This window comes from Oryza sativa, chromosome 1 (assembly GCF_034140825.1).
Source record: "Oryza sativa Japonica Group chromosome 1, ASM3414082v1".
Lineage (NCBI taxonomy): Eukaryota > Viridiplantae > Streptophyta > Magnoliopsida > Poales > Poaceae > Oryza > Oryza sativa.
In genome coordinates this window covers 35,873,947-35,886,561 of record NC_089035.1, presented here as the reverse complement: position 1 = coordinate 35,886,561, position 12,615 = coordinate 35,873,947, and the positions used below count along the sequence as shown (strand labels likewise).

The 12,615-nt window shown below is 44.2% G+C and overlaps 1 protein-coding gene across 1 annotated transcript; it reads right to left on the bottom strand.

Moving 5' to 3' along the window:
• Positions 1-2,575: 2,575 nt before the first annotated feature.
• Positions 2,576-4,080, bottom strand: LOC4327581 (LOB domain-containing protein 15). Its single transcript, XM_015780552.3, has 3 exons — positions 3,934-4,080; positions 3,348-3,648; positions 2,576-3,256 (listed from the first exon to the last, which is right to left on the bottom strand). The coding sequence occupies exons 1-3, from the start codon at positions 3,945-3,947 to the stop codon at positions 2,816-2,818; spliced, it is 756 nt and encodes a 251-aa protein (XP_015636038.1). The 5' UTR covers positions 3,948-4,080; the 3' UTR covers positions 2,576-2,815.
• Between the last annotated feature and the right edge of the window lie 8,535 nt (positions 4,081-12,615).

Sequence of the window (12,615 nt, the reverse complement as noted above, 5' to 3'; positions counted from 1 at the left end):
AATGTGGTAGTAGTACGAGCAGGAACAGTGGAGATGCATGAGTAGTAGGCATCCCGTGCTGGGTTTTCGAGGTTAGCGAAGACTTTTAAGCATCGGCGTTGGTGTTGAGTGCGGACAAGCAAGCAAGCAAGGATGCCCGCCACCTCAAGCAAGCACGACGCTGGACCAAATCCCCATCACAATCACATCCCACACGCCAAGCTCCCCCAACCCAACCCATTTTAGCTTGGAAATAAACAAATTAACGACTCTCTCTCTCTGTCTCTCTCTCTCTCTCGCTCGCACACATGGACGCTGGAAGGAGAGGCCGTGCTGGTTGCTCCAGTTTTTAATACGAGGCCGGGTGTGTGTCTACTTTGCCTGCTTGGAACTCAACCAAGTACGATCGAGCTGAGCTAGCTGCAAACACTGCACGTCAAGGAAAGGCCCCTAGTCCTACAGGGGTTTTAGTAATATAATGCAATTAGCTAGTAGAAGCTGGCATAGCTATGCATAGAACAGCCGACTCACATCACTTCAGCATATGCCTGCACACACCCACATTGCTTTCTACGTACCAGGACAATATATGTAGGCAAATTAACGATATTAAATGGTCTCGAAAGTATGTGCATGAAGTAATGTGTATGGACTGGTAGCTTCCTCGTCCATCGGAAGTCTGAACCATGTTATACCAGACTACCGATCAACCCACAACTAATATATGCAGGAATAACAAAAGAAAATATGAAAACAACAACAACTTTCTGGCATACAATTAAAGGGCAGAAAAACTAAAGAATCACTAATTTTCATGCAACAAGGTTGCATTCCTCATTTTTGTTTGTTTTAGTTTTGTACGTACTATACAAACTTTCTTTTAACTTTAACCGAGTTTATGTAGTAAAAAATTCTGCTAATATCTTAAAAAAATGCACTATCAAGATATCTTTAATAGTATATTTAATAAAACTGATTTGATGTTGGTTTATTTTTTTTATAAACTCTGCCGAGTTGGATGAGTTTAATTTAATACAAAACTAGAATAACTCATATGCATCTGAAGAAGTATTGAGCTACAAATTAAGAACAAGTAATCTGGCCTACATAGGAAATGTCCTATCATTTCTACATGACCAATACCCTGGTATTCAGACTTCGGAACAGGGTCATAGTATTATTGAGGGAAATACTAAAATAAGAGCACGTGAAGAAATGATATGTCGGCCCATACAGAGCCTTGTTTTGTACTATCACTTTGTACTGTGCATAAGATTTTAAAACACGCCCACTAGATTTCTTCAAATGATTCATGCGTCCTATATGCAAATGATAAATTTTAGATGAAATAGTTAAAAGGTAGTGTAACATGGCACGTACAACTACTAAAACTACTAAAAGGAGATGGATTTTTATCCCTCGGGAGAATACCCTTGCATGTCACATAAATAACTATCAAATTGTTTTAAAACAAATTGACAAGAAATATTAATACGATATATATCATTCCATAAACATGCAATGTCAAATTCAATTTCAACAAGTTAAAAAAACAACAAAATTATAAACTCTAACTAGTATATATACACATATTCGTAGTTATATATGTTATTATTGTTAATAACTTGTAAAAGTTGATTTAAACTTGTATATTTGTGGACCGATCTAGTAGGTTTTAATATATGTTGTAACAAAATTCAAAACTTTTTGTAATTATTTAGATGACATGAAAGAAATGAGATGGCATCCGAGGACAAAAAACACTTTTCCAGATTTAAAAAAAATGCACCAATCAACATCATCTTAGAGAGAGAGAGAGAGAGAGAGAGAGAGAGAGAGAGAGGGGGTTTGCACCAAAGAAATGCTTCGTTTAAACGAGACGGATATGTAAAAAGAAATCTTTCGACGATCTGCTGGTTAAAAAAAATACACGAACTTACACAAAAGGATATTGTGCAGAGCACATCGAATGATATACTACATTGCACAAGCGAGAGTAACAGTTATATAATGTGGACATGCATATATGATCGACCTACAGTAGTTTCATTGTCCTGTTTCCTTCATATAAGTTCTGTGCATGTATTTGTACAGTGTAACCTATTTCAGAACAATGATCAATTGCCAAATTATGTGAACAAGGCTAGAACGTTGAGAAATGACAATGACGTGACTATGTAAGTATCAAGCTGACTTATTTTTCGAATAGTAAGAACCAATCAATTAGTTGATGCATTCAAGCAAATAATATCCAAGGAGATGTCACTATATATACGTGTACATCAGCGAATGACCTATTCTTTTAGGTCTCGTCACCAATCTAGTAGTAATAATCAGTTCAAGGATCACGCATGCTCTGCAGGTACTCTGGTACCAGATCATTCTAGCCTGCACGCAAATTCATATCAATCATTGTAAAATTCGTGAAAAAATACGTAGGACGAAAACGATCTATCTTATTCAGTACACGCATAACTAACTCTGAAATTAACCTGCACTTGGACTATATATGTACATATATACACGCAGATGTGTTTTTTAGTTCAATTTCACTTACTACAACCACTACTTCATTCCGGAACCGAAGAAAACTTCCTTGAGCTAATTCGATCATTTAGCACGCACTCAATTAATTAAATCAACCGCCCAATCACAATGGACAATACAATAAAATTAAGGATTGATACATCCATTGGACAAATTCTTTTCTTCACCCAAGGTATCCACAACTATATCTATTTCTAGAGAAACATATATATAACTAATCTCGCACACAGATCTTATTTTCCCCGGCTTAATTGTGATCACACCAAAATGTTAGATAAATCCATGCAAGTCAACCAAAGTATGCAGCATGCTCACTTGTGTTGAGGGAGCTGTAGTCAGTAGTACTTGTTGATGGCTGCCCGGCAGGATACACCGGCGGAGACGCCGACGAGATCACCGGCGCTCCGGCCAACTCTTGCCCTTGCCCGCCGGCGTCCGCCACTGACACCACGTCCCTCGCGTGCATCGATGGAGGAGGAGGAGGAGCGGCGAAGCCGGCGGTGATATGGACTTGGACGTCGTCCATGAGGCCGGTGGCGGCGCCGGCCTGCCGGTACCTGCGCTTGAAGATCTCGGCCCTGACCGCTTCCAGCTCGGCCTCCAGCGCGTTCACCTGCTGCTGCAGCATCGAGATGGCGCCCATGCAGCCGTACACGGGGTCGCGCAGCCGCAGATTCGCCTCGTACACCAGGCTGCTCGCCGCGTCGGCTCTCTCCGCCTCGCCGACCTCCTGAAACCGCATTGCACCGACGAAGCCATTAATGCACAAGCTAGCGAAAGGTACAATTTAAGGAATGCTTTGACCTGTAATGGTATCGTACCAGGAGCATCTTGGAGACGTTGCTGGCGCCGAAGACCTTGTGGACGGCGGCGAACTTGTGGGGCTCGTGCGGCGAGAAGTAGGGGGCGAAGGGGCACTCCTGCGCGCAGCGCCGGCGGAGGAGCTTGCACGCGGCGCACGGGGTCACGGTGTTCACGGCGCCGCCGAGGCCGAGGCGATGGGGGACGCGGTGCTCGATCGGCGTGGCTGTACCGGTGCCGGTGCCTGCGACGGCGGCGACTACGACGCCGGCGGTGTCCGGCTCTCGCTTGATCTTCTTGCCGATCTCATCGAGTCTTTCCCTGGCGGAAATTGGAAAGGGCCGAAGAAGGTTTTTAGGGTTTCTTGCATGGATTCAGGAGAGGGACCAGATGCAAACCACAATGCAAGATTTCAAGTTTTAACCACGAACTACAAAAGGTACATGCTATCCTTCCAAGCAAAAGGAACAGAAAACCTCTCCGATTCTTTAGAGAAAAAAATCAAGAAACAGAAAGAGAGAAGCATAATTTCAAAAAGAACCAAGAGACAAAAAGGGGACAAAAGGTAAAGAATTCAACTGAAATCATTTCTAGGTGGCCACTTACCTCTCTGTGGACATTGAGGCATACTCCCGTGCTTGGGAGGTGTATGACGAGATGGAGATGGACAACAAGAACAAAAAGAAAGGAGGAGGAGATGTAGAGTTGTAGATAGGGCCGGAGGAGAGAAGAGGGTATAGAAGTGTAAAGTTTGGAATTGTAAGGAAGGAAAGAGTGCTTAAAAGGCAAGGGAGTAATGAGGGGGATGGGCAGCTTGTACAATTGGTAGCGAGTAAATGGGCAGGAGGGGAAGAAATGTTGGCGAGTGTTGAAAGGTTGACTCGATCGGTTGGCCTGGCCCTCGGCGCCCTGTAGCCCTCCCCTCGTGTTCCTGCGGGTGTTTCTGCTCATGTCAAGGGAATGAAATGCTGTTGAAAACGAAGCCTGCCGCAACCACTGGACCAATGCATTTTTAACTCTTGTGTGTGACTACCTTACTGCTACGCAACCTGGAGTACAAAATTACAGCTAGCGTCTTCGGTTTTCAGTGCCACCCAGGATGCCAGCTAGTGCTTAATGGTTCTTTACACACGTACGTAATTTTTGGATGGATGAAAGACATACAGCAATGTTTGTCCAATTCCAGGCTATTTTCTCACCAGTTTGGCTGCCAATTTCGGGATGACAAGTACTCCCTCCCTTCCGAAATAACCCAACATAATATTAAATGGAATATTTCCCAGTATCTATTCAGATTTACTGTACTAGAAAATATCTTATTTAATAATAAGTTTATATTTTTGTACGGAGAGAGTATTGCCAGTATATATGGGTGGAATAAATAACTTGAAAGAAAAGACAAATGTAGCACATGGTGTGAGCGCACAAAATTTTCAGGTGAGCGTACATGCACGTTCTTATTTCTAGAGGTTTTCAAAACCATATATACAAATTCATTTACTCCATCTGTCCCAAAATAAGTTTAAAAACTAAAATACCCTACCTTATCAAATCACAATGTAATTATTCTACACTTTATTTATTTCTAATACAACTTTATCTATTTCTGATGTAATTATTTCATACTTTTACAAACTCCGATACAATAATTATTTAAAAATAAACTTATTTGCGAGAACTTAGAGGGACTAAAAATGAATTTATTATGGGATGGAGGTAGTACACATTGAGACTTGATATGTGTATTGGGCTATGTTTTCGGTATGTTTCTTGCGATAGGAACTGGGCCTAATTTTGTCTATATGAGTACTTCTCTTTTGTTTCTCAGTGCAGGTTGAAGGCCTTCTGGGTCGTGCCAATGCTAGGCCGCTTAATTTTGAGCTGGGGGTTGAAGGAATAAGTCTATTTACCTCCCTCGTTCTTCCTCCTGATTGAATCGCATCCCTCAACCGCAAAACCGGGTATAATGTCTCTCCCATCTTCGAAAATGGGTGCAAAAAATCAACTTTTTTGATGGTGTGGGAAGCATTATTTGCTGACATGACTGGTGGGACCCACATAATCAGAGACTCTTTCTCTTCCCCCTCCTCACTCCTCTTTTCCATCTTTCTCAACAGCATTGTACCGAGGACGAAGGCCCACCACCTCGGGTCGGCGCTCGTGGCTCTGATGGCAAACGGCGACTGCGGTGTAGACCACGCGTCATCGTAGCAGGCAGGGATGGGGTGCTCTAGCGCGAGGCAGTAATTGAAGGACAACACGAGGACGCGTGCCAGGGTGTAGAGGCGGTTGGCGAGCTCGTGCTCGAGCGCATCCTCAACCGAGCCAATGACGAGCCTACCGTTATGGAGGTACAGGATGATGGGGATCAACTTCCTCTTGCAGCCGCAGCTGTCGAGGTTGGGGAGGTAGAGGTGTGTCCATAGTTTTGGTGGCCGGGGTTGATGGTGATGTCACGGCCCTCATGCCGAGTCGATTCATCCTGGCCCTGGCGCCTATTAGGGATTCATGGTGCCGTCAAGACTGCCTACCCCGCCGTCATCTCCTGCACCGACATGCTGTCGCTCATGGTGTAGGACTCTGTTGTTGTCCCTTGTTGCGCCGCTTATGATGTTGTGCTTGGCTGCCGCGACTCTAGTCCAACGCATGGGAGGTTGACCTTTTCGCACGCTTCTCCTCCCTCGATGACATGCTCCGCCACTTCGTCGCCAATGGCTTCTTCACCGAGGAGACTGTCGTCCTCTTCAGAGCCCACACTATCGGCGACACTCACTGCTCCTCCTTCCTTGAGCTCGTAGCCACCTCCTTAGCTCTATCGTTGCTCATCCTGGATCTGGTGAGCTCGATGCTGGAGGGACGTCGTGGTGGTGCTTGCAGTAGCGGCTAGCAGCACACGAGCATGTGACCTCAAGGATGTCACTGGCTGTACCGTTTGTACTCGTGGCCTACTATTGCCTTCTTGACTACCCCACTACCTTTACTATCCACCACCCTCTTTCATTTTATGGCTTTGGTGGTGCCATCAACATGTCACCACTCTCGGCTCTCCTATAGCCTCCATCACTTGGCTTTTCTAAACCCACTACCTCCCTCCCTAGCCTGATCTAAATCCCTAACCAGAGTCGTCGCTTTGTCTTTACTATCGGAGGGTCACGTGAGTTGGTCGAGTTGTCTGAGTTAATTAAAGGAGCCGGCCTAGTGTATGAATCATAAGTTAAATCGATGGTTCAAAATTTGTAAGATTTTTTCTCTAATTTCCTATTAGATACCAGCTAGAAATGCAATATAAATGTCGAAGAATTTTGAGTAGTATTTGTATTTCCGTCGAAAGTGATTTACAAACGGATACGGGATACGACTGGCATTAGACCAACAAAAATTGATTCAGAATCAGATGGTCACAGTCGCGGGCTCACATGGCAAATTAAAGGGCCCGTCATGGTCACCATCTTGATTTCTTGACACAGAAGACGGGGGCAAGAACGAATTAATTAATTCCCCGCAAAAAAAATTAATTATAAGTGCGAGTAGTTCATGATCCATGCGGAGATCTGATAACATTAGCGTCTACAGGAGATCGGTTCATAAACCATTCCCAGCCATGAATGGTTTATGGTGAGGCGTATAAATGTATACAAAGGTGCCCAAAGTCTCAAAATGAACATATTTCTACCACTCAAGTTTAATTTGTTTCAAAATAAAACTATTTCTCCATCTACACCCCTCATCTCAACCAACCATAACTATTCTCCATTTATTTTCCTCACTTATTTTTATTTCTCAACTAATTATAACCTTATTTTAATCATTTACACATACTTTCTTCATGCCTATGTCTAACTTCAGAAATGTTTTTATTTTGGATGGAGGAAGTAGCTTCGTAGACCTTTATACTTCGAACAAACTTTCACTGTGCAATTTATATATAGATCTAGATAGTAGCCAGGACGACGATAGGTTGATGCTTATTTTGCCTCTCAAATTAATAGAGCAGTGTCTTTTTACTGCAGTAGGTTGATTATGTCAATTGCATTCATAGGCAATCTTCAATGGACTTGCATCTCACTCCAAAATGTAAAATTTGAAGAGGCAAAGCCACATAACTATCTCTAATGCAACTGGTATCCAGCTCCTCGTCATTGTAGCACTTGTGTCTCGCCCAACCACGCTGGCCATATATAGGTATCGGGCCAAAAGTCGCTTGCTACTTCATCCTTCTTGCCAACCAACGCGGTTCGGAAGAAGCCACCATACAATCACGTATTCATCCTCTAGAAGAAGAGCACCATGGGTTGCCAACTTCTTGTTGGGTCTCCCCATGTCGAACTTGAACCCCAATGCAACTCCGTCGTCTCTCATTTCCTCCCCAAAGGCTGCACCTGGTAGCCCTTGTCTCCTGCCAAGTCATGAGCGCCAACACTGCACTAGATTTGGTGCCGCTGCCTCCTCTCCTCTCTTCTCTAGCGCCAACTCTGCCGTCGCTGCCACATCAGCTGAGCTCGGGAGGGAGCGATGAGGAGGAAAGAGGAGATGATTTATACATTTTTTTATGACTAGCTATAGCATCATGATGTAGGCCAACAGATGAATCGATGGTTAAAAAGCACACCTAGTTAAACTTTTGCAAACTAAGTTGCTAGGCTTGGTTGGAGAAACAAATGCTAACTAAGCTAGATTATGTTGTGCAAACCTAGCTTGACCGTGGCTCAAGCTGTTGTTGATAAAAATCCTGACAATAGAAACTTATAAGACCTGAATCTTGTTTGTGTGTCTTATTTCTTGTGTGAGGTATGGTAGTCCGACGCGTGGCATTTTTATACAAGTTTAGGGCCTACTCGAAATAATAACCCTACGTCCTATTGGTTTGGGTAGGCCTATTACTTTTATTGATATATGTGCCTATCCTAAGCCTATGTGCTAGTCTTGCTAGGAATTTTAACGAGATGTTGGTCGGACATATGAAAACTCGGCTCCGGTGGCTCTTGATGGATCGAAGGCTGGATATCGCGGTGGGATTTGTGAGCATCAAGGTTTGAGTAGATTGTTGTTCTGTTCAGTTCCTCCTCCATCTTCCTTCTGGTGCTAGGCCTTTATACCCTAGGTTCTCCTGTATTCTGTTCTTAACAGTCTTTGGTTGAGTCTTGTTCGAGTCCGAGTAATTCTCCCACATTATTCTCAAAGTAGGTACTTCCTCCGTTTCACAATGTAAGTCATTTTAATATTTCCCATATATATATTGATGTTAATGAATATAGATAGATATGTATGTGGGAAATGCTAGAATGATTTACATTGTGAAACGGAGGAAGCATTGTTTTTCTTTTATGTGATTAAAATGTAATTCTTTACTGGGGGTAAGGTGCAAGGTGCTAACTAGTGGTTCTACTTTAAGGTGCAAGATGCGTACGTGCTCACTGCTCAGTACATTGACGCGAAGGACACGTTCCTTAATTATGTATTTAAGCCGGCTAATTGACAGTGTAAGATATATCGAAACGAACTGTGTACAATTGAGCGAAACGTAATTCTGAAGCTGTCGCTGTTCCAATCCACCAAACAAAATGTACGTGGGCGTCGGCGCCGCCACGCATGGACGATGCATGTGTCCATGCTGCCATTGCTCATGCAGACTTGCAACTCCCTACTCAGTCCAAACGGCCCCCTCCCTGTACTGTTCGCCTGAACTTCTACACAGTCTCAAGGTACCTACACGAATTAAGCTCAACAACCAAATGCCGAAACAGAGGCGGCCACACTTATAACCCTATGCTATACTTCACTGTTAGGCTAGTTTCAGGATGGCAACTCAGCACCTGATCAGCCCATAAACCAAACTAGTGTGATCAGCACCTGATCTGGTTCTTGATCGATACAGCTTTACAAAATGTGGAATCTAGAGATTTAGTTCAATATTGAAACCTTTAGTTGAGAAGCAAATGCCAGTATAATATTCCAGCTAGCTGATTTGCGATACATGAGCAAACATATTCAATTCCTTACTTGGAGAACTTAATCTGACCAGGAATCATATTTCTGACCTCAAGATACCATATTATATCATCCTGCTTCCGTTGCCTATCCGATTATCCGTCGGTGGCCCGTACGGGCGTCGTGCCGATCGATCTAGATAATTCAACGCGTAGCGGCTCACCTTGAAAATGCCCCACGGCGACGTCGCGACGGCCTCCCACGACTTGGCCACGGCCCACGGGCAGCTACCAGACGATCAGTTGGAGGCGGCACAGTTACACGCAGCACGAGTGATTTTGCCGTTGGCCTTCCATTTATATAAGTCTGGTGTTGCAGTTCGCAGCTCGCACCAATGCAATAGCGAAACTCGTCATTTTGGATCCAGTGAACAGCGGACTGGAGAACGACGTCGGCGACGGTGCAGAGCAGAGTGCAGCACTACTAGCAGAGTAGCAGGTTGTTCAATCTGTACTCTTTTCTGATCTCTTTGATGTGTCTTACAGGCGGATCATAGAAACTTTACTACTGTACTAGTACTGAATACTGATCAGTACTATACATAACTACATATAAACTACTCCATCAGCAAAAGTTACTGGCTAGTAATATGCAGACTTGAATTATACTTGTTGATTTGGTCATATGGAGAGCATGTCAGCAAAAAGGACCATCCCCTGCATACTGACAGCCAGGAGATCATGTTGTTAACTACCCTGAACATTTTGAGTTTGTTGCAAGAGCACTGTCAGATCAATCGGTTGGGTTGGGAGAAGAGGACGGTATGGTCTGCACCTATGCATGGCTATTATCGGTGCATTAGAATTCAGAGATGTACTAGTCTTGCACTAAAGGCTTGCACCTAATTTCTATTGATTGATATCTCGAGCAGGAGTACTAGAAAATAGTACTACTAGTAGCAATCACCTACCATCAGAAGATAACGAAATGGATTATGGTACATGATGGAATTAGTTCTGTTCGCACGAACCTGATAATGCCCGTTTAAGCCTGACAAAACCACGTATCATGGACTAATGACGTATGCATGATCTATGTAAAACCAAGTGTGATTTTGGTTTATTCGTGATGGAAAATTGGCAACGAAATATTTAACCATGAGTTGGTTTGAGTAAGAAATTTGGTTTGGATTGTTGGCGATTTTAGGCGACAATGCTTATGACTAACGTAGGTCAGGTTACGATATCTGTGCCCAGAATCGGATATTTGATTTACGTGTGTGCAGGTGATCGAAGTCAACCGCGGTCAATGGCGAGGACCGGGACTATACTCAGGGAGGAGCAGAGGTCTAGCACGGTCAAGAGGCCATGTGACAAGGTGGGACTGACGTCATGATCCCTGATGGTCAGCCTGGGTAGACGGCGGATTGGGACTAGACTCAGGGGGAGTTGAGGTCCAGAACGATCGACGAATCCGTGTGACAAGGTTGAGATCAAGGTGACGCACGGTGGACGAACACCGTGTCGGGAAGACTTCACAACGGGCTTCACAAGGTCAAGTGTGCAAGTGCCGGGTTCACGAAGAAAATGGAGAATAGAAGAGGAGCTACAGTACTAAGTACTGTAGCATGCAGGCATGCGCTGGCGTGTGCATGAGATGGCAAGTGCAGCTAGCTGATTGGCTAGCTAGCTTGCACATGGGCTCTGTTGGGACGGAAGCCAAGCCAACGCCTGATTGGCTCCAGGTAGGGATGAAAACTAAGCGGATAGTTTCCGTCCGTTCTGGACAAAAACGGATACGGATACCTTTCGGATCAGATAATTCTCGGATAGTTCGGATATGGATACGAATACGGATATTTTCTCCCGGATATGAATACGAATATGGTACCAGGGTTTCCATCGGATACGGATAATAATTCGGATATCCGGTGAACAGTGCTATTCGGATATCCGCAGGACCCATGAGACATACCCCATATCTTTCTAACTCTATAACCTTCAATATATCTTTATAGATTTTAATAGTAGTTTATCTCTTAACACTAGTCCATACTATTAATATTATTTAAATTTTAAAAAATATTTATAAATTATACCTCATTTTATATAAAATGAGCTAATTATATATGTTGATATTTGTTTCTATTAGAAGTTGAGTTGGTTTTCGTGTTCTGAGAAAAAATTGTTTCCGTATTCATGTCCGATCATATTCGATTCTTATTCGTATTCGAGATAATCCGTATTTGTTTCCGTATTCGAGCTATCCGTATTCGTTTTCGTATCCGGTAAAAAAATATGAAAACGAATATGGTATGAGCATTATCCATCCGTATCCGCTCCGTTTTCATCCCTAGCTCTAGGCCCGAGTGCTTGGCTGGCAGGGAGGCCAGGCCGAGCAGGCCCAAGAGAAGACGACGGCCCACGGCATCGGCACCATGCGCGGACACGCGGCGACAAGCAATTCGGCGCGCGCAGGCACGGGGTCCACGCTGTTTTGCACGGCTCGGAGGCAGGAGCCGTACGCGTGGGACCCACGTGCGATTTAGCGAGCGCGCGTGGGAGCGGCTCGGTGGGACGCGTGGAGGCTTCGGACTGGATGCGTGCAGATGAGCGCGGGATTCACGCGGTGGAGCGCGCGCTCTCGCGTGCTGAGGCGCGACGTGGCGGCGTGTTACTGGCCTGGAGCAGGAGCACGCGGATCGTGCAAGGGAGTGCAGCGTGGAGGAGTTCGGATTGACTACGTGGCAGCGATCTGGAGCTATTCCTTTGAGGAGAAGGAAAAGCAAGTGGCTGAGATTGAGTCCAGGGTGGGTTTCGCCCTAGAGGTATGAGGTATTTGAGACAATGTCTTAGGGGGTATTAGGCTATAAATAGAGAGATGGATGTAAGGGTGGAGGTTGCTCCTTTTGTAATCCTTTTAAGATGCTCGGTGAGAGAGTTTCGGTGTGAGTTTGGAGTGTGTTTGCCCGAGAGGTTTTTAAGTTTGAATTAATGTTTCTATGAAGGTGTATGTTTGCTCCTAATTGAGCGGTTATTTTGCAACACCTATGAATGAGATGATTTGAAAGATTTTATTTTTGCCTTGTCCATTTAAATTCTACAATTTAAATTCTGCTTGCGATTTGAACTTTGCAATGATGAGATTTGCTATCTTCCTCTCATCTCTCTTCTAGTTTCGGGAATTCCTTCTCTCTTCTTTTCTAGGTCCGGCTTTTCTAATAGCTGCGATTCTAGTAAGAATTTTGAGAAAATCGTTTTGATGAGTATTTTCAAGGGTGAATTTTGAATTGCTATATTCACCCCCTCTATAGCCGTTCTTGGTCTTTCAATCTAGGGCCTGTAGCTAATTAAGAATCTT

Excerpts from the sequence above, each read along its gene's own strand:
- LOC4327581 (XM_015780552.3), bottom strand. Across the intron at positions 3,257-3,347 it reads ACGTCTCCAAGATGCTCCTG|GAGGTCGGCGAGGCGGAGAG; the intron begins GTACGATACCAT and ends ATGCGGTTTCAG.